We start from the raw sequence: 25,690 nt of genomic DNA, 5'->3' as shown, positions 1-25,690 counted from the left end.
AGTGACGTGGTAGTCTCTTATTAAGGTCCAAGCAGATCCAAGCAATTTCCTTTTCAAGCAGAGAAACCAAAGTCCGAGGAAATGAAATTGACGTGTGTGGTGATGAAGGAAAGAATGTGTATAACGTTGCAGGTAATAACTGTGATTGATCGAGCTAGTGATCTACCGCGTGCGAGAGAATCTAATGATTTCCTAATTTGACAAAAACTGATCTACAAAAACGTTAGCATCTCTAGCAATAACGTGAATATATTCTTTGAATTATTGATTTTATGACGTGAGAATGATGTTGTCTCATGTCTAGCTAGAGTTTGAGTCCTCACTTTCACTGGTTTTGCTGTGATACTCGATCTTGTGAATCTTAATCCGAACTGAATGGTTGTGTTACTAATATATATGCTAAAATAACAAGGTGGCTTGCTATGCCTATATCACTCCCAATGTAAAAAAATGGCCAGAACACACAATCAAGCACTTGCGCAGTCGTGGTATAAGCATGGGAAACTAAACAGTTTTAATTATACAAGTAAATAACAACTCAAGCAGCATCAGCTTCAGTCCTGCCCGCTTCTGTCCATGTTAATCTCATGAAGAACAACCACAATGGCGACTATAAAGGCGTAATCAACATGAGGATACACAGTCACCGCAAACGCATCTCTCCCAAGGAAAAGACTTTTAAGATCATATTTCTTGTGCATCTGCATTTGGCAATATAACAAGAGCATCAATCAGCCTTACTACAAAAGACATTTCTAATTTTTCGTCATCCTATAATGTGTATTAAGACTACTTATGATGATGATGATGATGGAATTGACGAAGATCGGATAATGAGTTCTTACCTGTGCAATGATAGTGTTGTTTCTATCATATATGGTGCATGATCTTTCCCCCCAGCTTCCTTTTACCTTGAAATCGTACAATTGCTCTTTAGTATTACCAGCCAAGAACACATCTAATTCTGTCTTCAGTTGGAAAAGAGACGACTTTTTGACACTAAAGAGTAGATTTTTGGCGTCTGAGCTCTCTCCTCTAAATACATGCCATCTCCTGTGTGCCGTCAATATCTGAGAATATACATACATAGATGTCAAAATTAACCAAATCCAGCTTGGTGCAACCTAAGTATTCATTCTCTTATATTATTTTAAACAGCTATTCCAAAGATCTACAAACTATCAGAAAATACACGATTGTATTGTGTCCTCGACGGTTGAGGGAAGTGCATGTATAGAGAATGCACAACAAACCGATTTGATTCAGGTCATAATTTACATGGGACTCCCCAAGTTAGTAATACATAGATGAAGACAGAAAAATGGAAGCAGGGCATTTTCCACAATTGATCAATTGATGAATAGAGCATCATCCAAATCTCTAGATGCCATTACTATTTATGAATATCGGACCATATAATTTTCCACAAGTTCCCAAACATAAGGGATGTTAAAATCCCACAACAAGACCCTTCATAGCATTTCTGTTGCGACATGATATACACATGGAAATGAATCTAATTCTTATTATACAGATGAACTTTAAGAAACCACTGAATAATCAGTAGCCACTCACCAGCGCAATCTCTAGCTTACAATACAAGCTACTTAATTAAGCAGTAACAGTAACAATAATAGATCAAGCAACGAATATTGTTAACGGGATTCACCGATAGTTCAAAAAAAAAAATTTACCTTTTGTCGGAAGGAGACGATCGGAGTGCCGGCGCTGTCGACCAGAGTTCGACGATCATGAAAGCTGAATAAGGAGCCTTTGATCTGGAACATGAGATTTCCATTAACGTCTGACACCGTGAAAGCACCTTCCTTGATCGACATCGTCTTCTCCGTGATGACCAGATCCACCGGGTAGGTTGCTTGGAACTGCGGGCTGACCACCGTCACGGGGTTCTGCAGCGGCTGAGCGCTCGGCCCGGTCGCAGGCACCGGCACAGCATAGGACATCGTATCACTCGCCCAAGGGATCGAGTCGAGTTTAACGTACGTTTTTTGTTTTTGAGATTTGATATTGATCACCGAGTCGATATATACGAATATTTATGGGTTGGCTTCTGATATGGAATTTTGGGGTGACTTGATGAGACAGTAGTGTGAGTGCGGGAATATTTTGGTGTGTGTCTGATTATAAAAGAATGAGTAAACCCTGCAGGCGGTGGGAGTTTGTTGCGCAACAAAAAGGACATGTATCAACGGCATGAGATCACAGCCTTCCTCTTTCGGCTCATTGTATGTGTAAAACAGTAATTTTTTTTTTTTCGATGAAACGTGTAAAACAGAATTTCTTTCCAAACAGAGCACACAATATGCTGATATGTGACACAATTATCTAACTCATACATTGGAGAAGTAAAACAGTGATAATTTTTATAATGCAAAATGGCTGGATTAGATAAGTTATCAACCAACCTAATATGTTTCTTATGCATGATACATCTGCAATGTTACGGGCACAATCAGTTCCAGAAAATGCTAGTGTCTTAGCCTCACTTTTCGCCCGAATATATACTGCGATATAATGGTAATCATAAACTCTTACTTGGGCAACGATTTTGGAATTCTCTTCTTCTCCTCAAAGAAAACAGAAGAGCTAGTTTTCACATTCCAAATTGTACACTCCATGGATTCCAACTAAGCTAAATTGATAAGATAACCATATGCGATTTGAGCTCAATCAGTTGTTCTCTTCAAGTATAGAAGACCGATCATCACCATCATCAATCAGAGAGTTGTTTTTTGTTTGCTCACTGCTTCTCACTTGGGCCTGCCACCAAAGTTCAAGGCCCAACAAAAACTTAAGAGGTGGACCCCGCATGCCCGCTAGGCCCACGAACCTTGTTTCCACCTAGCGGCACCTCGTGTCCGTTTAGGCCGGGAGGATTTATTTTTGGTTCTTTTTTAACCTCCCCCCAGATTTTTTTGTCCCGTTTCAAAACAACTCCGACGTACACACCCAGAAAGCAAGAAAGCTTTACTCCAGCTTGTCGGAGATTCGAGCGAGAAATCGGGAAGGTCTAGAAAGCCATTTGGACGCCGGCGTGGTTCAGGTAATTGGTAGTAACCAAGCATGGCCGGTGTTGTGGAAATTTCGTTCACAGAGTCATGTGACTCATGTCATACCTCGTCAATGAGCTTCTCGTTGATAGTCTCGATCGACAACAGGTAACTCCTCCTCTGATTTCGAATCTGGGTAATTTGGTCAAATCTTCATCTCTGACCACAAGGGTCATTCATCATCTCCATTCGAAATGTTTCAAAGTGAGTGAGAGACACACTGGCTGGGTCGAAGTCGAACTGATCGATGATTTAATTAAGTTGGACATTTGAGGTTTCGTGGAAAATTTATATGTATTAACTGACTTGAAAATCACCTAGGTTGAGGACTAGAGGTGATGGTTCACTCGCCTTTAGATTATATCAGACATGAAGAACGTGGTTGGGCACATTTCGTTTATCTTTTAGAGTCTTAGAATTACAAAATTAAGCAGCTAGCAGAGAATCAGAGATCATAATATTGCCGTTGTGGTACCACTCATACATGTAAACAATCGTACGTACGGGTACACGTACATCAACTACAATACTCAAATTCGTGTTAAAAAAAAAACAATACGATCGATGCTCGTATTTGAGAAGTAAAGGAGGGTCCAATTATTAAATGCTAAAGGATGATCGACTAACATATATAATAGCTAGATCAACCCAAACTACATGCATAACATGCATACATGAACGAATGACACTAAATACCGCAAAGACAAACGCGCAAACATTATTCAAGTTTGTATATCCAAATTAGTCTCAGACGGAATCACCAGAACTAGAACCACCGGAGTTTATCTCATGAAGAATGAAAATAAGCGCGATGATGAGTGCTTGGTCAACACCTGGACTCACTGTAACCCTGAAATTGTCCTTCATAAACAACACGCTTGTAACTGTGTGCTTCTTGTGCATCTGCAAAATTAATACGTACAATTAGCTAGCCCCAGCAATCTAATATCTTTGCCTCTGATTTGGCCGGCCAGAGATAAATTAAGTCGTTAGTCATGGTATTATTGATTCTTACTTGAGCAAGAATGTTGGAGGAATTGGATTTCCCAGCATATACGACACAAGATTGTTCAAACCAACTTCCTTTCACCTTGAAGTCAGGGGCAGACTCTCCTTCATTATTTGCTAAGAAAACATGCAAATTCGTCTTCCACTGAACCACCGAAGATTTCTTAACACTAAATACCAGATTCCTCGAATCCGTGTTATCACCTCTATAAACTTCCCATCTATGATGTGTACTCGGCAACTATACATGAAGAAACATGACTCAATGATATAGCTAGTGAAGGCATAACCAAATATAATGACTCAAACCCCAATTAACTACCTTCTTTTGGAGAGTGACAATGGGATTCCCAGCACCGTCAACTAAGAAACGGCGCAAGCTCAAAAATGTTCCTGTGACATTGAAAACAATGTTGCCATTAACATCCTTGACTGAAAAGTTGCCGGACGGAACCAGCTTGACGATTCCAAGATCAACAGGGTGCGGACTGCAGAAGTTAGGGCTGATGATTGCTTGTGCCATGATAACAGAATGAGATCTGTTTACTAACACCTGTATTTGATATACATAAAGGCAGATTGATATTGATGAGTTTGAGATTTCATAGAAATTAATAGCGGCCTAATTGAATCAAAGAGAACGATTAGTATGAGGTATATATTCACGCACCTTTAGATTGGATCTGATGTCGATCTGAAGACTATTTCTTTGTGCAACGCTCTGAAGAACATAAGAACAGAACTCAAAGGACGATAGATCTGTTCATCATGTCTAAATAGTACGTGGTAATTGGTGGAATAGATTTGATTGTTGAATTATAATGTTGATAGTAAAGGTTGGTCATTGAAACAGGTGGGATTCTGAATTAATTACCTTGGCATATTTAGAGCGATTCGATAATCAGATATCTGACCGACCACATCAGAAGATGATAAGAACAATTTCATGAATTGGAATTTTCCTTAATTGCGCAAAGATTTGCTGAAACCAAATTTGCCTCTTTTGCCTTATATGCAAATGAGGATAGGTTGGTGTGTTTGAGAGATTGAAGAAAGACAAGGATAAGCTGTTGCAGCCTCATCTTATTGCTATTTAGTTTGTTTTTCTTTTTGGACTTCTGCAGCCTTTCAATCACCAAAACAGAACATATACTATTTGTGTAGTGCATCGTAAACCCTCCTATTCAAGAACATAAGAGCCACCAAATTGCACTATCTATATATTATGGCACGCATCAGAATTACGCTCCTGCTGAAACACAGAACGACAGTCATGCATGCAGCAGAATCACGTAGGAAATTGTCACTGGGAGGATCGAGTAGATAAAATCATTGTAGAGCGCTCCTCAATTCTCTCTTAGTTTACAGATTATAGCTAGATGAGTGTTCATGTCAGAATTTGGATGAAATACTATGTTTGACAATTCAACTATGTACATGTAACGTGAGTTTAAAAGTCAAGGACTCCACGAGGGACTACGTACGACTTTTTAATGACAACAAAAACATAATAATGAATAAAACCCTCGTGTATGATTAAAATGAAATGTTTAGAAGATCTTAGAGGTCACGGCTTCCTCGACCTCCATCATGCTCTTTTTTTTTATAGGAAAGGAAATATAATTAGATAGTGGTGCCTCTAACGCACCAAATGTTCACAACATCAAATGTAAGGGCTGAAGACACCTCTGGGAAACACACTCCTCCCATAGGTTCATATTATCAACCCTGTGACCAAGATTGACCAAAGCATTAACCACGAAATTAGCTTCCCTAAAGACATACTTGAATTTAACAAACTACCTCCATTATGCTCTATTTGAATGTCAAGAGCTAAGTTGTAGCCCCGTCAACACCGAGACTTGCAATACCATGGTTAGCTGGAGGACATCCATGCATACGGCAACCAGAGGGGATGTGTCTCTAGAGGGGATGTTTCTTGCATAAGATTAATTGAAGAGTACATGAATCTACCTCAATTTAGGGATCATATCGGATGTCATAACCCAGTTACCTATGCCATCATGAATAATAGTGAAGCATGGTGTAGGTTGAAAGAGACCATGTATTTTGTGACACGTATCCTTGTTCTAAACACCCCATGCATGAAAAGGGGTTGAAGAGTATAGAAGTAGTGAAGACTCCATACAAGAGGTACGGGACTCCATGCAAGAGGTACGGACTTGACAGAAAAGTGAGGAGGCACCATGCTAGGAATTATTGACGCGCTAGAAGAGTCCATACACAGAGGTATGGATACGTAAAGAAGTGAACTACAACACATGCATTGAGCACAAGACCCATATTTCCAACAGTAGATCACAACCACCCCAAGCCCTATAAAAAGAGGCACTCTCTCATTCATGGAGGAGGACACAGACTCTTATTCCCCACGAGGAAAAGCTCCACATTCACTTCTTTAACTTCATCATCAAAGGAAGAGTTTGACCACCCACCGGTGTTCAAGCAGGAAGTCACTCTCTTGCTACGCCTCATCAACAGATCTCGATCCAGGTTCCTCAAGCTTACGATCATCCGGCAAAGTCAGTCAACATCCACAAGAAGAGATGACCCCCACTCATGGATGTTAGCCCCCACAACGATCTATATCGGATTTCAACGGAGACCTCTTTGACTAAAGTGTACAACGAAACTTTGCATCAACAATGAGAGACAATCAAACTCGAAATTTGAAGTACGTGCAGAATAAAGAGATTTTGCAGCAGAATTAAACTCAACAAGATGATACGAGTTAGCGAGCTTAATTAGGTACGTGCGTACAAAGTACTTCAACTAGATATTTGAAAGAAGAAAGGGATCTCAAACTCCGAAGCTTTATTAACTGGAATGTAACTTATACAAACAATAGTACGTAAACTAATGATAAAGATCAAACCAATTGATTAAATGCATGCATATTCATATGAATCAAATTATGAATCATATTCTTCATGGTTTTTTTGTTTTCACGGTCAAGAATCATTAGTATTGATCTCATCAAGGATGACAATAAGAGCAACGATGAAAGCGTAGTCAACCCCAGGATATACTGTGACACTGAAATTGTCCTTCCCAAACAGCACGCTTGAAACTGTGTGCTTCTTGTGCATCTGCAATATCATCAATCATTTAAGTCGGGCCATTATATCAATCTAATCAATCTATGTCATTTAGTAAATTTTTCAGATCATCATAAGAAACAATTGATGATATCCTTACCTGTGCAAGAATAGTGGAGGAGTTGCCAGCATATACAACACAAGATCTTTCAAACCAACTTCCTTTAACTTGGAAGTCAGGTGCATCCTCTCTTGTGTTACTTGCTAAGAACACATCCAATTTGGTCTTCATCTGAATCCATGAAGACATCTTAACACTAAATACCAGATTACTCAATTCTGTGCTATCTCCCCTGAAAACTTGCCATCTTTCATGTACCGACCTCAACTATACACACAAAATTAAAACTCATGAGCCAGTAAATCAATTTTTCATGCATAATTAGTAAGCAATTAAGCTCCGGATTAAGGAGGGATGGTGTATGTTGACCCTGTCAAATCTTCGATAAGCTATGATAATTTTTCCTCATCAGCTGCTTATCTTATAAATATGTTTGCAATTTTATGAGGACAACATGTCATAGAAACACCTTGAAAGGCTGTATGGTCTAGAAAACAAATCCTCAGCTGATTCAACGTACCTTCTTTCGGAAAGTGACAATGGGGTAACCAGCAGCATCAAGTAAAACTCGACGGTCACGTAAGCTTAAGTGCGCTCCTTTCACTTTGAAAACAGTGTTGCCATTGACATCCGTGACTACAAAGTTGCCATGGGTTATGGTCAGAACTTTTCGGACAATGCCAAGATCAACGGGGTAGGGAGTGCAGAAACTAGGGCTGATGATCGCAACCGTGGGATTAGCGTACGCTACCGGAACTGCGCTCGCGCTCGCTTTAGCATCAGATGGTGGTGCAGTAGCTTGTTGCATGAGGACTATCAGAAATCTCTTGGATTAATTGTGGTTTGATTCAGTGAAGGTTTTCTTGCAGAGGGGGTGGTGCTATTTATGCATACATCTTAGGTTTTCAAAATCATTGGAAACAAGCTGGTGAAAGGCCAAAACGTGTTTCGTACATTGACCGGTAACAGAGCACGGCCAAGTCAATAGAAGAGATTAGAGATTTTTAAACAGAACTAATATTCTAGAGGGTCGGAAATGTCAGGTCAAATTTTCTGTTGAACGTATTCATCTTTGCCAAGTCATTTGTGTGCATCTTGTTCCATGGAAACCAATAAGATAGTGGTGGTGTGAGTCACCCATGTTGTACCCATATAAAATAACGCCAAAGACTTTGATTTTAAAATCAATGATAGAGAGGGAAATAGTTGTTATATATGATCGAGGTTTACATTATGTAATTTATGTTTATGTTAATGATGAAACAGAAAACAGGGTCTAAAGTGGGGACTGAGATCCTCTCCTCATATTTCCCTGCTCATATCTCCTCATAAGCCAATCTTGACCGTTCAAGACTAACCAACGGTCAAAATGTTATTTATTTAGGTTTTTCATATATTTTCATCTCTTCTCTCTTCCCAATATCTCGTATAATGAATCACTCACATCGAACAAAGAAAAAGAAAAAAAACAAACCAGGTCTCTTCCTCTCAGTCTCAGTCTCTCATCGATCCTCACCTCTTTCCCAACTCAAAACCAGACCTCCTTTCCCTCTCTTTTATGTTCTCTGCTCTCTCATCTCTCCCTCTCTAAAACCCTCAAATGTTGCAGACCCAACACCTCCTCCTCCAAACCGAAACCAAGAATCCAACATCTTTAATTCATTATGACAAACTACAATACACATCTGAATTTTAGACAAATGCTCCACAAATGCAAAATTATCAGACTTTGTTGTGTTGTTGTTGCGCTTAGGCCATGGTGAAGCAACCAAGAGAGATGGAATGCAAATCATGTATTACCAATTCAGCTACCCAGATTTTCAAAGGTCTCGAACATATGTATGAGAACAGCAAATCCAGAAAACTGAAATAAAATTAATCAATGCTTATAATCAAGGCAAACATTTACCGAAAAATTATATTCCATTTACCCAAAACAAAGTCGTAAATTACATGAACAGCAAGTTCAGAAACCCAATTCTAATGAAACCCAGATCTAACCATAGACCACTAGAATAACTACTAAACTTAAAACCCAATATTAACAAAAAAAAAAAGAGTTCCCAGATCAACCCACGAAACCATGAAGGGTCCTTCCCTGCCTCTTGAGAGCATAGACAACATCCATGGCGGTGACGGTCTTCATCCGGGTGTGCTCAGTATAAGTGACGACGTCACGCCGTCGAGGATGACGTTCTCGAGGAAGATCTTGAGGAGGTGAGAGGTGGAGGTGGAGGTGCAGATCTAAAACTATCTCGCAGGCGGAGGTGGAGCTGATCAGGAAGGGGTTCTGTCACTGGTTGAGACTTGAGATCTTCTCTTGAGGACCAACTTCTGGCTGCGCAGGTAAAAAAGAAAAAGAAATGTCTCGACGAGAAATTGGAGAAGAGTAGGGATATATGAGATATCATAAAAAAACAAAACTAAAAGACATCCTAGCCATTCATTAAGAATTGATGGCTGAGATTTTTTTATGAGGAGATATGAGCAGAGAAATATGAGGAGAGGATCCGAGTCCCTAAAGTGGGTCAGATCGAAATTGTCACCGAAAGAAGATATAGAGCTAGTCAAACGGAAACATACGTAGGTTTGTTTCTCAACAATGTTGTTTTTACTCGTTCTTATCGCGATAAGGACAATACATGCATCTTCGTTGATTCCTCCTCAAATAACCTCGGTTTTTTAGATGGATATATGCGGTTTTTTTTTTTTGTCAAAGTAATTTATATTTAAAAGAACCTAAAACTTTACCACAATATAATTACAAGAGATACAATAGATCTCAGCAACAAGAGACACATAGGTCCCAGACATAAGAGGCACTTAGGCCCAGCAACAAAAACACATAGGCCTAGCATAAACAAAAGAATTAAATTCAGTTTACCCCCTTGTGGTTTAGGGGTGATTTCATGTTAGTCCCTACACTTTTATTTTCATCAGTTTACCCCTTGAACTCTTCAATTTCTGTCTGTCGTGCCCAAATTCTCATATTCTGTTTGAATTGACCTTTAATTATCAGCAGTTAAGGTTCGATTTGGACATATAAGGTCCGATTTGCCCAAATTCTAGATACTGGCCTCACAGTTAAGGTTAAAATTATCAGCAGTTAACGTCCGATTTGGACAGAATATACGACATTTGGTCACGCTTGAGGAAAATTCAAAAGTTTGAGGGGTAAACTGATGAAATTGAAAGTATAGGGATTAACATGAAGTTACTCCTAAACTTCATGTGGGTAAACTGAATTTAATTCTAAACAAAATAAAACTCATGATGGGCTTGGTCAACATACAAGACAGAAGCCCAATAAACATAAAAGAAAACCCTAATAACCCTAGCAACCTCAACAACATCTTCTCTAGCCGCCACGAAATTCTGCCCAAAAATTCAAGTCGCCGCTTGACGTGATTTCGTCATCGAAGCACCAAGTCGTGCCACATACTCCACCGATTGAGAAACAAACTAGGCTCAAGAATGTCCAAAAGTAACCAAATAACCATAGAGGGAGTGTTCATCGAAGTAATCGAAGCACCCTTTGTAAATTTAAATTGATTTTCAAGAAAAGATTTTTAAACATAAAAATGAGAAAATGGGATTGTTATTTTTTTACTTTAGAAATGTATTCGGTAATTTATTGTGAAAAATATTTTTTCGTAGGAGCGATTCTAATGAGAATTATTTGGTTGAGGATTAGTTGAGAACTAGTTGAGGACTTCTTCATTTTACCTCTTTTCAATCGCATATTCACATCTCCACCGTCTAACTTGTAGATGTATATTAGTAGATAATCTCTACAAATTTTCATCCAAATTGAAAATCGTTAAGGCATTCATAAATTTGATTTACCGATTATAGACTTGAACGGTTCATGTTTGACAGATTTGGATCGTCCATTGATTTGATTTAGTTTGATTCCATAACGATCACCAATTCAGCTGAAAATTTGTAGAAACGATCTTCATATATAGACCTAAAAACTGAAGGGTTGAGATGAAAAAATGTGATAAAAAAGTAGGTGTAACAAACCATTAATGAGAAAGTTCTCAACTAGTCCTCAACCAAATAATCATCTCGATGTTTCAGTCTCTGATTCTAATTGAGAAATTTGTCTGAATGGAATACGAACTTTTGCTCCTTATAAACTTTGGTATATCAAGTTTTAAAAATATCATATTGGTATCTCATGTTTTTATCCCGACCTAAGATTAGTATATATAGCCATTAAGATGACTACTTTACCCTCAAAGACAAAAAAAAAAGACAAATTACCCTTAATTTTTTTTTTAGTTTCTTAGTTTTTCTTACTTTATTTTCATATTCCAATTTTTTTTTTTTTTAGGCTCGTTTTTATATTTTTAGGAACGTAGAGAAAAAGTCTATCGTCACTTTCTCCTTACTAATAATCAATTTTTTATCTCAATCATCCTTGAATGTCAACGACAACAACAAGATCCTTGAGTGTACGTTAGCGGAAACAATAAGGATTTGTTTACACCCAAATTAATATTTTACTGGACAGTAATTGTCTATGTGAATATTAGTTAAATTTATGATCCACGTCACACCAGCGAGCCCAAAATAATTGGGTTTACAAATGATGGCCCGCTAGCAAAGTCATGTGAGTTGAATAGCATACTTCAAATGCGAGGTGATGACTTCGCATAGGAGACCGCGTGAAGAAACAAGAAGAAGATTTCGCATGAGAAACGACTAAGGCATTGGCCGCATGCATTGAGTAATTAAGTGGATAAGGGAGCAAGTGTCCTTAATTGTTTGAAGACCATGTTAAGGATAATTGAGGAGTCGGCATGCACGTGAAGATCGATGTATTTGTTGGTTAAGGACTCTACTTCTTAATTGTGTTTGCATGGATGATCAACAATGCACGTTCACGTTGTTCTACTCTTCTACATATAGGCAGTTAGTTTCTTAGCCAAAGCATAATCGTGTTAAGCAAGTGATTTATATTGCCTACGTCACAGTTATCGTTAAAGACTTTTACAAGTCTTGGACATGTTTTGGGTCAATACATGTGGCCTTAAAGCAACTCTATATAAAGGAGTTCGAGGATACTCTCTCGACACACTCAACGACTCAACAAAAATACAATACAACTTTCAACACAGTTGAACCTCCAGACGCTAAAGCATCTCGCCTTAGCAACCTTTTTACTTTCCAGGCTCCCCAGAGTCCTTGTCCTTTTACTTTTCAAGCTCCCCGGAGCTTTGCTCTCGTTTCCATTTACGCTCCCTAGAGTTTTGTCTTTTTTCCCTTCCTTTCTAGTTGAAGCTCTGCTCAATCTCATATTGAGTATCGATATTGTGACGCTCAGGCGGACTACTGTAAGTCCTTGCCCAATACGCGATGCGAATCTGAAGAACCATGTGGTGGAGTTGGTGCTCTCTCCATCTTCAGTCGCTTGATTAGAAACAAAAGGCTAAGCGCACCCTACTACTACAACCACTACATTTCGCGCGTCCGCGCGGTGGCACGCCTGCTACAATTAAAAGAGACTTTGCATACACCCAGACTTACTGGTGTGGCCAAAACAAGATTGAACTTTTGTATATTTCCCCTCTTTAATCTTCTTCAAGTTTATAAATGTCAACCAAAATCATCAAATTCCAAAATCTTTTCTAATATTTCTGGAATATGAAAACAAATAAAAAAGAGAACTTAAGGGTAAATTGATTATCTTAATAGTTATATATATCAATCTTACGTCAGGATAGAAACATAAGATACCGTTTTGATATTTTCAAAATTTGATATAGCAAAGTTTACAAGAAGCAAAAGTTCGTATACCATTCGGACGAATCTCTCGTTCTAATTAAAATTTCGAACGTTAACGGTCGATTATACCCCTGTACTCATCCTCCAAAATCCAGGAAACATAAAATCGACTGCGGTACTCCCTTGAACCCCAATTCCCCCGCCGAACACTGTCGTCGTCCTTTCCTCCTCCGACGGCGAAGACCTCCCTTCTCGACAGTCAATGTTCGCGAGGTTGAGATGGGTACTCGCAGACCTCTCTCGATCCCCGGTGCCGATTTCAGGTCATCTCTCTCTTCTTCTTTTTCTGTGCAATTTCATGGTTTCTCTCTAGGATAGAATTATGGGTGTTAATGGAATTGGAAACTTGTTATGCCAAGAAAGAATTTGCTGTAGGATTGAATAATAGGGTGTTAATGGACGAAGTTTAGAATGTAAGGTGGAAACTGTTTCAGAAGGGTGTTCATTTTGCTCTTTTTCCTCTCGTTCCCTAAACTAGAAACTTGTTCTTGCACTGCACATTACTTGACATTTGAAATTATTGGGGTGTCTGGCTGTTGTGGCCGGTGGCTTCTTTTTATATCAATGTGTCTTTTACTTCTGCTTTATATCGATGGTTTAATCACATAACTTGCTAATTGTTAGAGTTTTGAAAACAGAGGAAGAATATGGATTCTCTAGAACTTCAAGAAATTGCGGGAAGCACAAAATCTCAAACACGACTCTGACTTGAACAAGTACATAATCCACATCTAGAATTCCCAACCCCCGCCCAAAATGGTCAGAACCTCTTCTCTCACACCCAGAAGCAAATTCTTCGTGAGAAAGCACAGAAAATGGCCAGTCTCACCCTACAACACCAAATGGCACAAACTCTTCAACCAACACCAAGCCTTACAAACCCTCAAACACTCCCCACTAAACCCACCCCAAACTCTTCTCTCCACACTCATCCACTCCTTCAACACTTTCAACTGTGACCCAACTCCTGAAGCTTACAACTTTGTCCTAAAAACCCTCTTTAAAACCTCCCAACTCTCCCACATCCCATCTGTTCTTGACCGCCTTGAATCCATCGAGAAATTCCACCCACCCGAATCCATCTTCGCCAACCTGATCAGATTCTACGGCAGTGCCAATCGAGTTGAGGATGCCATTGATGTTTTCTGCAGGATACCCAAGTTTAGATGTGACCCTTCTGCGGTCTCACTCAACTCTCTGCTATATGTGCTTTGTGGAAGTAGTGAAGGTCTTAAAATGGTGCCCCAGGTTTTGATGAACAGCAGAGCAATGGGAATTAGGCTTGAAGAGTCGAGCTTTCGGATTTTGATCTCTGCATTGTGTAGAATTGGAAGTGTTGGGTATGCTATTGAGATAATGAAATGCATGATTAGTAATGGGTATGATTTGGATGTGAAGATTTGCTCTTTGGTATTGTCATCATTGTGTGAGCAAAAAGGTGTAGGTGGTTTGGAGGTTGTGGGTTTTGTGGAGGAGATGAAGAAGGTTGGGTTTTGTCCTGGGATGTTGGACTATTCCAATGTGATTAGGTGTTTGGTGAAACAGGGGAAGGGTTTGGATGCTTTGAGAGTTTTGTGTAAGATGAAAGTCGAGGGGATGAAGCCTGATATTGTGTGTTATACCATGGTTTTGTATGGTGTTATCGCAAATGGGGATTACAAGAATGCAGATAAGGTGTTTGATGAGTTGCTTGTGTTGGGTTTGGTTCCTGATGTTTATACTTACAATGTGTATATAAATGGGTTGTGTAACCAGAATAATGTGGAAGCTGGGATAAAGATGATTACTTGTATGGACGAGTTGGGGTGTAGGCCGAATTTGATTACTTATAACTTGTTGTTGAAGGCATTGTGTAAGAATGAGGAACTGAGTCGGGCAAGGGAGCTTGTGAGTGAGATGACCTTGAATGGTGTTGGGGTAAACTTGCAGACACATATAATTATGTTGGATGGTCTGTTTTGTAAAGGTGATGTTGATGAAGCCTGTATTTTTATGGAGGAAATGTTGGATAAGTTTATGTGTCGACGTTGTTCGGCATATGATGATGTAATCTATGGGTTGTGCCAGAGGGGTTTGGTTTGTAAAGCGATGGATTTGCTGCTGAAAATGGTTGACAAGAATGTTGTGCCTGGGGCAAGAGCTTGGGAAGCACTACTCCTTAGCTCAGGAACTGGACCTTGCTTAGTAGAGAATACTTGGACCAATTTGGTGAACCCAATGGAAGTCGATTGACTTCACCAGTCACCAAACTCTTTAGTACTAGTTTTAGCCAGAGTATTGCATTGAATCCACAACTACAGTTTATTTTCTTTACCTCCACCAGGGACGCTCAAACAGATGTTCCTGATATTGATATAGAATTGTATTATTGATCTTTAATACTGTTATCACTGTGTGAACAGAAAGATTCAGCTGGTTTTGAGGTCTTGGGTTTTCCGAAATTAATAGAGTTTTGGTGTAACAAGGCAAGGGTTTGTTGCTTTCAATATGTTGGGTAAGAAGGAAGGAGGAGGGGATTACCTGATTACCTCATACCATATGTTGTATGCTTTCAATATGGTTTTGCATGGTAAACTTGTGAACGACAAATATGGGAGAACAGATGAGCTGTTTTTTATACCATGGCTTTACATGGTTTTATTGCAGATGAGAATAACAAAAATCAGATCATGTGTTTGAATCACTTGTGTTGGTTTGATTCCAGATGTTCATGGTTATGATGTGTATGGAAGTTGATTTGTAGCATGGAAGTTGAGTCCAAGCTTAATATGATTATAAGATCTTGTTGATGTTATGCTAAACTGGAGGCTAAGAAGGGAGTTGAGAGCCCAATGATCTTAAAGGTGTTAAAAACATCAATGAAGTTCGTCTCTTTATGGACGAAAAAATGTTTTGAGGTTGTTTGACATTTGATGAGATAATCAATGGGTTCTGCCAAAGGGTCTGATTTGTAAAGCAAGGAACTTGGTGAAGAAAATGGTTGAGAAGAGAGTTTCACCTGTTGGGTGGGAAGCTCTACTCTTTAGCTCAGGGTCTGTAACTTGTTTCGTAGAGACTACTTGCATCAGCTTGGTAAAATTAGTTGGAGTTTATGGTCTTCAGTTACATGTGCAACGCATTTGGCTGGTGTATCAAACTGAATCCACAGTTAAAGGTCGTATACACCATGCAAAGCTGAAACAGATGTTATTGCTACTGAGATAAAGAATTGCAAGATCAGTAATGGGTATTATTTAGATGTGAGAATTTTTAGTTGATATATCATTACTCTATTGAGTTTTGTCCTGGTATGATGGACTTGTATATGATCATGTCTTAGGTGAAACATGGTGGCTTGGGCTTGGATGCTTCAAGTGTTTTGTACTGAAGCAAAGCGGAGGGAATTAAACAGCATATTGTTTGCTTTACCATAGAATTTACAAGGTGTTACTGCAGAGAGGAAAAAAGGAAAGAAGATGAATTGTTTACTGAATTACATGTGTCGGGTTGGTTCCTCATGTTTGTGAAATGTGCATGTGACTGGTCAGTACAAGCAAAGTAGCAAAGTGATGTGCATTTTGTTCAAAGGGTGTTGGAGTGAACTTGCCAACATAAGAGTATGCTGGATGGTCTCTTTCCTAAACATGATGTCCACAAAGCTTATGTTTCAACGGAGGAAATGCAACTTCAATGGTTCTGCATTTCGACAAATGATGAGACAATTCATTATATTGTGCCAAAGGGGGCCTGGTGTCTAAAGTAATGATATCACTGAAGAAAGTTGTTGATAAGAACATTGCACCGAGGGCAAGGGCTTGGGAAGCACTAACTATTAGCTGAGGATCTCAACAATAGACTACTTGGCCTGGTTTGTTGAAAGCCAGTTGAAGCTGGTTATTGACTCCACCTATACAAAATAATGCATTGGTTCTTTTGGTGAAAACAATGCGTTAGTTTAAGTTGGTGTAGTGAATCCATAACTAGAGTTGATTGATTTCAACTATACGATGCAAAGGTGAAGATGAAGTTGCTCCTTCCATGTGCATCAGATGCCTTTTCTTTTATCTTTTTTCTGAAGATGGGCAATTCAGCCTGACTCAGCACACTGCACTTTTGCTGGCCTTTTGTCCATTTCAGTGTCCAAGAATGTTTGGCAGAGAGACTTGTACGTACTTCTCTACCATGACCAACCAAGAATCTTCTGTCATGACTTGCTATGTGCCTATGTTGGTGTTTTGTTGCTGTTGGCTTTATCTTTACCAGAAGCGCTTAGCTTGAATTGATAGCTTGGTTGACATAGATCAGTTGATGAAAAATTCAACTAAAGTGACGAATCTGTTGCCTTGTTGGGTACTGTCAAGTTGATTTTGTACCACATTGTTTCAAAATTTCTCGAAAGAAAGATTAGCAGATGAGATTTATCTGTTTCAGTTAGTTACTTTTCTCTGATATGTTTACCTGCATGTGTTTAAAACAGTGTTATGAATTTTTCTTTTAATCAATAGTTAAGCATGGCCCATTATGAACCAAACCTTCTGCTGCTTTCTGGTTCAATCTGAATTTCAAGTCAATGATCTTGAAAACTTTCAGTGAAGGAAGTGCTGGATATGATTTGGTCAGTTAAGTCTCTATCTTCTGTGTGGAAAGCATTGCAGCCATTTGGTTTACTCAGAAAGTAAACCAACAGATGAAAAGTGAAGAGAAACAATTTGCTAGCTTTAACACTTTTCAGTGATATGATTGAGGCATCCAAAGATTCCTGCCTGTCTTCTTTTCAAAACGTTATAATACTTGTCGGTGTTACAAGGGCTTTTTCTCTACGTGGAGAAATACTTTCTGCAGTCATGATAACATTAACCAGGAAAGTTCTATAGTTCTCGGAGTTATGAAATTCGAGAGCTGTTAGATTAAGCATAGTATGTGCTTTAGGAACTGGACAGAAGCTAGGAAGTGCCCAAAGGACTAAACAGAGACATGTTATGGAAAATTTCTATTGTGCTTCTGTAGATTTGCTAGGCTCATACACGCGATATGTGTCATGTTCAAGTTTTGGTAAAAGTTGATCATCTTTTGTGCAACTTATCCTAAACTTGACCTTTTTATGTAAAAAAGTGATCACCTACCAAAACTTTGATGTCTTCTACTGATTAAAATCATGACAAATTTGGTGACCGATTAATAGCATGCATGTTGTTGCAGCATGCTAGGACTATACTTTTGCCTGAAAATTAAGAACACTATAATATGATTGATCGGTGGCATGTTGTACAACATAATATATAGGACATCGATCATAAAGGGTGGTGTTTCTCTGGTGGTTGCGCTAATTAAGTTGTCAATTCATTGCAACGATAAGTCACCCATAAGTTCCATAACTGTCCTCGGAAAACCAATGTAGTAGCATCTCCAACTCTCAACTCTTGCTAACTTTCTTATCTCTCATGCATCATTATTGGTACAAACTGACAGCACTGAATTTGCAATGCAATCCCCACACACCCTGGGGCGTCTCCCCACCATAACACTATGAAGGCAACCAAACAAACAAAAATGAAGAGATAAAGTTAGACCCAAGTGAGAACTGAGAAAGTATCCACTTTCTTCTCCCCCTTATTAATCTCAACAAAATAATAGATTACAGTTGATCTTGCTAAACCATTATTGTTAATGATATAAGTATATATCCATTATAGAGAGGGAGAGATCTGCTAGCTCCATGGTTTCTCCTTTTCAAAAGCATCATTTATTTCCATATGCGGAAAGCAATCCTCATACTCCGGAGAACGGTGACATGTTACAGAATAACTGGTATAAAGTATCAGATTAATTTTTAGAACATGGGAAACCCAAAACCATTCTATGAATATGTAAACATCTATATATATACAGCATCAAAAAGTTTGAGAAGAGAGAGAGAGAGAGAGAGAGTAATTTGCTCAGAACTCAGTGGCTATATGCCATTGATCTGCTGTGTAGGCAAAACCATAAGTAACTGTATCAAAATTTCAAAACCTTCAACTGCAGAAACACATGCATTCTTACCTCCTCGAGTCCTCGTCCATTTATGTACCATACCAAGGACCATAACGACCCTACTATCCGAGCATTTTAGTAAATTTCTTCAACTCGACACCAGTATTCAAGGCTGCCATTTATCTACTGTAAGCAAAGAGCTAACCAGAGACTGTGAATGAAGAAAACTCATAAATCATGACCCGTCTGAACTTACTGATCGGAGCTTCTGCATTTCGATCTGAATATATGGAATTGTCTGCATGCATGGTTCTTCTGCACTGATGCTAATTAAGGTGTGGTGGTCATGATGGGGAAGGGGGGCACATGAATGACTAACTCACTGCAGGATCAAGCATCTATGAATTCCCATATCAACAAACTCAAAGTGGGGAAACTTTTAATTCCAGGAATCAAAGAATGCGCATGAGTTAGAAATGCACGTGCCCTGCTTCTCCATCTTGCTCAACTCACACCTTCATACTTGTTCTGTGCTTCTGATCTTCTCAAACAGAATCTAGAGAGAGAGAGGGAGAGGGAGAGGGAGAGGGAGAGAGAGGGAGAGAGAGGGAGAGGAAGAGAGAGAGAGGGAGGGAAGGAGAGGTGAGTAGTTTGTGACACCCATGAGCTGAATTGGCTGTGCTGGTAGCACACCCATTTATAACAAGAGCAAGAGGCAAATGAGTATGAGGTGTGTTAAAGGGTGGGTATGGAGAGAAAGAAAGCAAGAAAATATTGCAAATCTTAGTTGGGTGTGGGACCTTTTCGTATATGAGTTTGGGTTTGGGGTCCAAACAGCTTGTGAAACCTTACAAGGACCACCCAATCACTTACCTAGCTATTAGTACAATATTTTCCAATATGATCAGAAACTAAATTTAATATTTAGTGCATCTGATATTGATAACAAGCTAGCTAATTCTCTAAATTATCTATGCTGATAGCCTGATACCACCTTGCATCAACAGTGGTGTTTACCGGTGCATTTTCTTGGCAGTACCCTTAAGTTTTTGCCCTTTTACACTGTGACCAAATTTCTTAATGAGAATATGGGATGATGATGACTGTCCATACAAACCCTTTGTATTTATTTTAACCAAAGATTTTGGAGTATATATGCAACATAAGACAGTACCTTTCCAACCAGATACACAAAAATCAATATTAGAAAAAAGCCCTAGCAAAGTGTTTTTCTGTATTCTCAATTAGTTCACTCTTTATTTGATGAAACTAAGAAAGTTACAATTGATTAAGGGATAGTGCATTAGAGCTGTCATTGTCTTCACTTGATACATACCAGAGTAGGTATTCACATTATGTTTAATATCTTAGAGGTACTGGCTGCAATAATAGTATAACTACCTTAACTTATTAGAGCAATTCCGCGCCATTAACAGTATACTACTGCTCTTAGCTGCAGAATAGGCTGCAATGGATTATGGATGCATGTCACAGGCTTCTTGCCTTTCATTCAGCTACCACAGCCGTTCTAGTCTTAGCTCCTCCACTACAATCTACCTGATTAGGTTAGATTAATTTCCATATGTTGAATACTATCGCCTCGATAATTAGTAAATAATACAGTTTTTTTACACTTAGCTGTGTGAGCTTATTAATTAGCATCAATTCTACCGGAAAAAGCCACGCACGCACCTTAATTTAGTGTTGACGAGTAGAAGTCTGACTATATATCATCACCGGCGGATCTATATAGAGGATTATTGGAGCAAACTGAGTTTATTTCCCTCGCCACTCGATCCGACGAGGGACCTTAATTCCATCAGTTTCAAGATTCCATGAGATTTGCAACAGTGGTTTGTTTGAGGTCCATATTACCTGGGAGCTGGGGCTGCTGCTTTGCCACGGAAGATGCGTGTGTTATCCATCCGTACGTCTTCATCATCAACATTGCACCTGTCTCAACTTCTGCGACAAATTCGTTTCTAATTCAACAAAAACTGTAAGCTTAGTGAAGGAGACACAAACTTAATCAGGAAGAAATGGATCTGCGTATTGTGATTAACTAATTGATGAACTCAAACCAAGTTTACAAAATACTTAATTAGCGCGTTTTTCTGATTAATAATCTTGTTTTCTTCAATTATTAACATATATGGTTACCCTTTTTCTCGTTGTTGAAGTAGATGATGAGTACTTTCTCAAAAAAAAAAAAAAAAAATTTGAAGTAGATCCCGAGTGTAATGATCTAATTTTAGACGAAGTCTCTTTCCAAGTGCAGTTCCCTCTGTCATCGATCATGTCGTAGATTCTTCTCTTCTCGATCATGTTACACAGATGCCTAGAATTATTATATTTTTGGCGAAAAATATAGGAAAACAAAAGGAACCAGATACCTAGAATTAGAAGTCTGAATTTTCTTGGTTACTTTTAACCTAGCTCCTTTCAATCACATACTACTTCGATTCTCTTGTGTGTTTCCAAAGGGACAAGTAGTCGCGAGTCAAAAAGGGCTTTACAGTAGATTAGTAGGTAAACCACATAAAAAGCTTGTGTTTGCATTCTTAATCGAGAGGTTTCTGATATTAAGCAAATAATTAGCCTGCTTGGAATAGATCATACCTGTAATTTATTTGAAAATTTTAAATGTTTAAAACCAACACGCGATGACAAAGATAAATATTTCATAAGAGTAAAACACAAAGAAGATGAATTTCTTAGCGCGCATGCATAGTGCATTGCTTCCAACTTTTATACCGGAACATAGAATATAAGTGAATAATTGTTTATGGTAGGTCTCATGTAATGCCATATCAACAACGTACCCTAGCCTGCTGCACAACACGCCTGAGGATATCAAAACTAGGCACTGCAGCATTTCCAGCTTTCTTTTCTGGTTACCGCTGCATATATATTCAATAATATCAACAGTAAGTGCGTTTGATCTTGCCCCAACAAATGGGGCATAACTCCTTACCCTAACGGGACCCTGTATGTGGGGGTAGCCATGGATTATGAGAGAGATCATGCTCACTTTCAGATGATCGTGGAAATCTTGAGCGGCCTATGAGAAAACAACCAAAACTAATACCTAATCTGTAGAGCAAGCGATGTCCCAAGGGGAAAGGTAATAGCTGAATAGGTAGATATCAAATTTGTACATGCATGCATATCTCATTGGCCTTCGATTGCTAGGTAGGCTTGGTACAGCTATCCCCCAAATAATTGTTTCAATTAATTGAGTTTTACATCTACAAACTTTAATAATGTAAGATTTTTAGACATCTTTGTTCGTGCTTCGGCCAAGTTAATTTGGACATCGACAAGGAACTAAAATGCAGTGAGGCAGATTTCAAACGCATACATCCACATAATAGCCACATATATTATGTATGTGTAGAAAGTTAGAAGATTGATCGACTGTCATTATAAATCACACCAGATTCATAGCTTTAACTAGTTGCAATAGATAAAAGGTTTTCTAACATATCAGCAATCGACAACCCTTCAAAAGCCTGCAATAGTGAATATGTGATGAAAGCGATGCGTCTACTTCAGCCTGCAGTAGTGAATGCACGAACATTGAGATCTAAGGTATGTCAAATATTGATAATCCACTAGTGGATATAATGATCATCTGAATACTAATGCACCTAGTAATTCCATCAAAGTGCACCAATAATCCTTGTCGTGCACTCGTATCGTATTCCTAATTAACCAAGAAAAACCTAATGAAACACTTCATGGAAGTCATCATGCAGTTCTTCTGCAATTGTTTCATGACAGTTAAACATTACTAATCGCTATGCTGATATAACAAAACTACGTACATTATTGATTTCTTATTTGGTCCAGCACCATGGCAACTACTTAATTTAACAATGGATAGTCTTGTTGCATGATATAGTTTTGGATCGTTGAATCAAATAGTACCGAATAATGCATATTCTGGAGCTTGTTTATCAAAGAAAATATCAATTACAGGAAGTTGGATGCATCCCATCGACCTGGCATTCCACTCCACGCGGACATTGATAGAGATGTGAGTAGTAGAGACAAATCTAAACAAATAATTAAAAAGAAAGCATAACAAATTTTGGTTGATGGGAAAGCAGTGGAGGTAAGATACACTTTGGAATGTCTTTTGAGAATTAGGGTTTAAATTAATCCAGTCATGTCAATTTTGTAAGCTATACTTGACATCAGATGCCAAAAGAAATACTAATTAATAGTGGAAAGGGGAGTGTGTTAACACAATAATTAGTTTAAGCACTGAGTGTTTATTGAGGTGGGTTCACAGGAAAAGGAGGAGACAAGTATGGAAGTAGGTAAAGCAAGCAGCTGCCATCAAACACTGCACTCATCTTCTGTTAATGGACATCTCACTTACTTGCACTCGAACCATATCCCCTCCAATATGGTTTACATAATTTTGTTTATTCATATGGGAATTAGATGAATATACTAACCCCTATCACCTTGTGTATATTTCATAAAGGAGTCTAGGTAATTTACATAGTTAGTGGTGTGTGTCTATATATATATACGGAAACGATACAGAGCGCACGTGCGCTAGTGCGCACGGAGCTCCGTTCGCCACCGTCCGGCGCCGACGATAGGGCGCCGACCCCCCAGCGAACTCCAGCAGCGTTTCCGATCACTTTCCCTCCCCGGCGAGTCCGCCGAATTTCAGTTTCCGGCGAGATAATTCCAGTTTCCGTATATATCGACTTTATTTGAATTTTTTGGTGATCTCGCCGGAAAACTGGATTTCGGCGGACTCGCCGGGGAGAGAAAATGATCGGGGACACTGCTGGGGTGGAGGCGCGTTGTCGTCGGCGCCGGACGGTGGCGAACGGAGCTCCGTGCGCACTTGCGGACGTGCGCTCCATATCCGGCCTCTCTATATATATATATACACATATACAGAGAGGATGTGAAGCGGACGTCCGCACTCCGGCTTAAAGTGCGCATGTCGTCTGTTCTCCGCCGTCTCACACCGGCGACGGCTTCTCTCCTTCCCGGACGACAGCACAGGCTTCCAGGACGGCTTCTCTCTTTCCAGGACTGACCGGCGACAAGTTTTCCGGCCAACCTTGATCAATCATGGTGTTTTCCGTCCAGAGCTTCAATCCGGCCGGAAAACTTGTCGTTGGCCAGTCCTGGAAAGAGAGAAACCGTCCTAGAAGCCTGTGCTGTCGTCCAGAAAAGAGAGAAGCCGTTGCCGGCTTGAGACGGCGGAGAACAGACGACGTCCGCATTGACGTCCGCACTTTAAGCCGGAATGCGGACGTCCACTTCACATCCTCTGTGTGTGTGTATATATTATCTTAGCTGGATGAGAAAAGCTTGCAAGTTAATTAACTAGTTTAGCTTGCTAGTTCCTCTTGTTATACTCATTTTCAAGGTAAATTCCTTACCTTATACGCAATAACCAAGCAACACAGTTTGTTCTCTCATCTTCTCTCACCCCTTCAAATCTCAATCATCCTACCTTTTCTTCAGTTATCACCCATAGGCTGTGATGTCAATCATCTTACCTTCTCTTCAATTGACAGGAGAGATAGGAGAGGAGGAGATCAAGACCGTGAAGATGACTACGGTGCAGATCATAAGAAAGAAAGAAAAAATAGGGTTCAAAAGAAAGTGAAAAAAGAAAAAAAGAATTTTTGTCAACCAAGAAAAAAATGGAATTATAAAAGAATAAGAAAGTACGTTGTAATGACATGGTCATGCTATATAAGCTGTTACTTAAGTTGGGCTCTAGGTGAGTTTCATAAATAATGGTCCATCTAACATTATTCTGTATCTAATTATGAAAGAGATCGATTTCGAAATATAACATATATAATAACGAGATCGAACTGGTTGGGGTTGCAGAACAAGAATTGTGAACAAACTGGTCTCGTATTTTCTAACCATATATAAGATTGAATACAAAGAAGGACCACCTATCCTTGATAGATACTCAAAAACACGAGATCAATATACTGACCTGCGACATCTTTCATAGATGAAAGATTGGATCTATATCTACATCAACGTGGTGGCTAAACAAAGGGTTATTGTTTCAATTGGAACTTTACATTTGTAGGTGTCTAGACTCTAGATGCAATTTGAAAATGGCATGCACCCATGTTTATTTATGATATAGGAAGTGTTTTGTCTTTCCATATCTGAGTCAGGGGAGATGTTTTATTTACGTTGTACGATATCATGAAGAGTTTGCGATGAGAACCTAATAATAAGTATATCAAATGAGAACTTATAAATGAACTGTTGAATAAAATATAAACATATTAAATTTAATTTAAAAATATCAAGTATAACATACGATTCATCCCGTAGTTATTCAATAGTCCTTACTTGGTGTTTATATCAAGCTTCTAAAAGGCCCCGCCTAGGACCGCCTAGTCCCCGCCTAGGCTCTAGGCTGCAACAAGCCGCCTCGCTTTTCTTCCAGGCCTTTGTGCCAGGCTGTGGGCGATTAGGCGGCCGCCTAGCTCGCCTAAATGCCGCCTAGCCCGCCTAGATGCCGCCTTGCCCGCCTAGGCTGCTAAGCTCTACGGCTTATTTTTTTTTTTTTGTGTGAGATTGTTATATTATGGGAGTATGAGAGTATAAGAGTTAATTGTGTGTTTAAAATTAGAAGTGTATATGTTTATTGCTGTTGTTGCTCACTTTTACAG

The 25,690-nt window shown here is 39.1% G+C and overlaps 4 protein-coding genes across 5 annotated transcripts; 1 reads left to right on the top strand and 3 right to left on the bottom strand.

Annotated features, from left to right (window-relative positions):
- Positions 1 to 357: 357 nt before the first annotated feature.
- Positions 358 to 2,118, bottom strand: LOC101300456 (protein LURP-one-related 15-like). The gene is made up of 3 exons (XM_004302556.1): positions 1,695 to 2,118; positions 846 to 1,070; positions 358 to 701 (listed from the first exon to the last, which is right to left on the bottom strand). The coding sequence occupies exons 1-3, from the start codon at positions 1,962 to 1,964 to the stop codon at positions 555 to 557; spliced, it is 642 nt and encodes a 213-aa protein (XP_004302604.1). The 5' UTR covers positions 1,965 to 2,118; the 3' UTR covers positions 358 to 554.
- A 1,599-nt stretch (positions 2,119 to 3,717) lies between these two features.
- Positions 3,718 to 4,934, bottom strand: LOC101303720 (protein LURP-one-related 15-like). Its single transcript, XM_004302568.1, has 4 exons — positions 4,750 to 4,934; positions 4,402 to 4,632; positions 4,087 to 4,320; positions 3,718 to 3,974 (listed from the first exon to the last, which is right to left on the bottom strand). Exons 2-4 carry the CDS (start codon positions 4,600 to 4,602, stop codon positions 3,819 to 3,821), a joined length of 591 nt encoding a protein of 196 aa, XP_004302616.1. The 5' UTR covers positions 4,603 to 4,632; positions 4,750 to 4,934; the 3' UTR covers positions 3,718 to 3,818.
- A 1,959-nt stretch (positions 4,935 to 6,893) lies between these two features.
- LOC101299393 (protein LURP-one-related 15-like) lies at positions 6,894 to 8,156 on the bottom strand. 2 transcript variants are annotated; one of them, XM_004302552.1, is made up of 3 exons: positions 7,780 to 8,156; positions 7,299 to 7,526; positions 6,894 to 7,189 (listed from the first exon to the last, which is right to left on the bottom strand). In XM_004302552.1, the coding sequence occupies exons 1-3, from the start codon at positions 8,065 to 8,067 to the stop codon at positions 7,052 to 7,054; spliced, it is 654 nt and encodes a 217-aa protein (XP_004302600.1). In that variant the 5' UTR covers positions 8,068 to 8,156; the 3' UTR covers positions 6,894 to 7,051. The 2 variants fall into 2 exon arrangements, with proteins under 2 accessions (XP_004302600.1, XP_004302601.1); XM_004302553.1 differs by having other exon boundaries at positions 6,896 to 7,189; positions 7,299 to 7,430; positions 7,780 to 8,116.
- A 5,652-nt stretch (positions 8,157 to 13,808) lies between these two features.
- LOC101303442 (pentatricopeptide repeat-containing protein At2g38420, mitochondrial-like) lies at positions 13,809 to 15,284 on the top strand. Its single transcript, XM_004305049.1, has one exon. It carries the CDS (start codon positions 13,809 to 13,811, stop codon positions 15,282 to 15,284), a length of 1,476 nt encoding a protein of 491 aa, XP_004305097.1.
- Positions 15,285 to 25,690: the final 10,406 nt, after the last annotated feature.

Source organism: Fragaria vesca, linkage group LG6 (assembly GCF_000184155.1).
Source record: "Fragaria vesca subsp. vesca linkage group LG6, FraVesHawaii_1.0, whole genome shotgun sequence".
Lineage (NCBI taxonomy): Eukaryota > Viridiplantae > Streptophyta > Magnoliopsida > Rosales > Rosaceae > Fragaria > Fragaria vesca.
The sequence above is the reverse complement of the archived record's forward strand: the minus strand, read 5'-3'. Positions and strand labels throughout refer to the sequence as shown.

What these genes read in the sequence shown, in the direction of transcription:
- LOC101303720 (XM_004302568.1), bottom strand. Translation starts at nt 4,602, where the DNA reads ATGGCACAAGCAATCATCAGCCCTAACTTCTGCAGTCCGCACCCTGTT. An exon ending in TTGTCACTCTCCAAAAGAAG is followed by an intron (nt 4,321 to 4,401) that starts GTAGTTAATTGG and finishes CTTCATGTATAG; the next exon opens with TTGCCGAGTACACATCATAG. An exon ending in CCTCCAACATTCTTGCTCAA is followed by an intron (nt 3,975 to 4,086) that starts GTAAGAATCAAT and finishes TTAATTTTGCAG; the next exon opens with ATGCACAAGAAGCACACAGT.
- LOC101299393 (XM_004302552.1), bottom strand. Translation starts at nt 8,067, where the DNA reads ATGCAACAAGCTACTGCACCACCATCTGATGCTAAAGCGAGCGCGAGC. An exon ending in TTGTCACTTTCCGAAAGAAG is followed by an intron (nt 7,527 to 7,779) that starts GTACGTTGAATC and finishes TTGTGTGTATAG; the next exon opens with TTGAGGTCGGTACATGAAAG. An exon ending in CCTCCACTATTCTTGCACAG is followed by an intron (nt 7,190 to 7,298) that starts GTAAGGATATCA and finishes ATGATATTGCAG; the next exon opens with ATGCACAAGAAGCACACAGT.
- LOC101300456 (XM_004302556.1), bottom strand. Translation starts at nt 1,964, where the DNA reads ATGTCCTATGCTGTGCCGGTGCCTGCGACCGGGCCGAGCGCTCAGCCG. An exon ending in TCGTCTCCTTCCGACAAAAG is followed by an intron (nt 1,071 to 1,694) that starts GTAAATTTTTTT and finishes GTATATTCTCAG; the next exon opens with ATATTGACGGCACACAGGAG. An exon ending in ACAACACTATCATTGCACAG is followed by an intron (nt 702 to 845) that starts GTAAGAACTCAT and finishes TGCCAAATGCAG; the next exon opens with ATGCACAAGAAATATGATCT.
- LOC101303442 (XM_004305049.1), top strand. Translation starts at nt 13,809, where the DNA reads ATGGTCAGAACCTCTTCTCTCACACCCAGAAGCAAATTCTTCGTGAGA.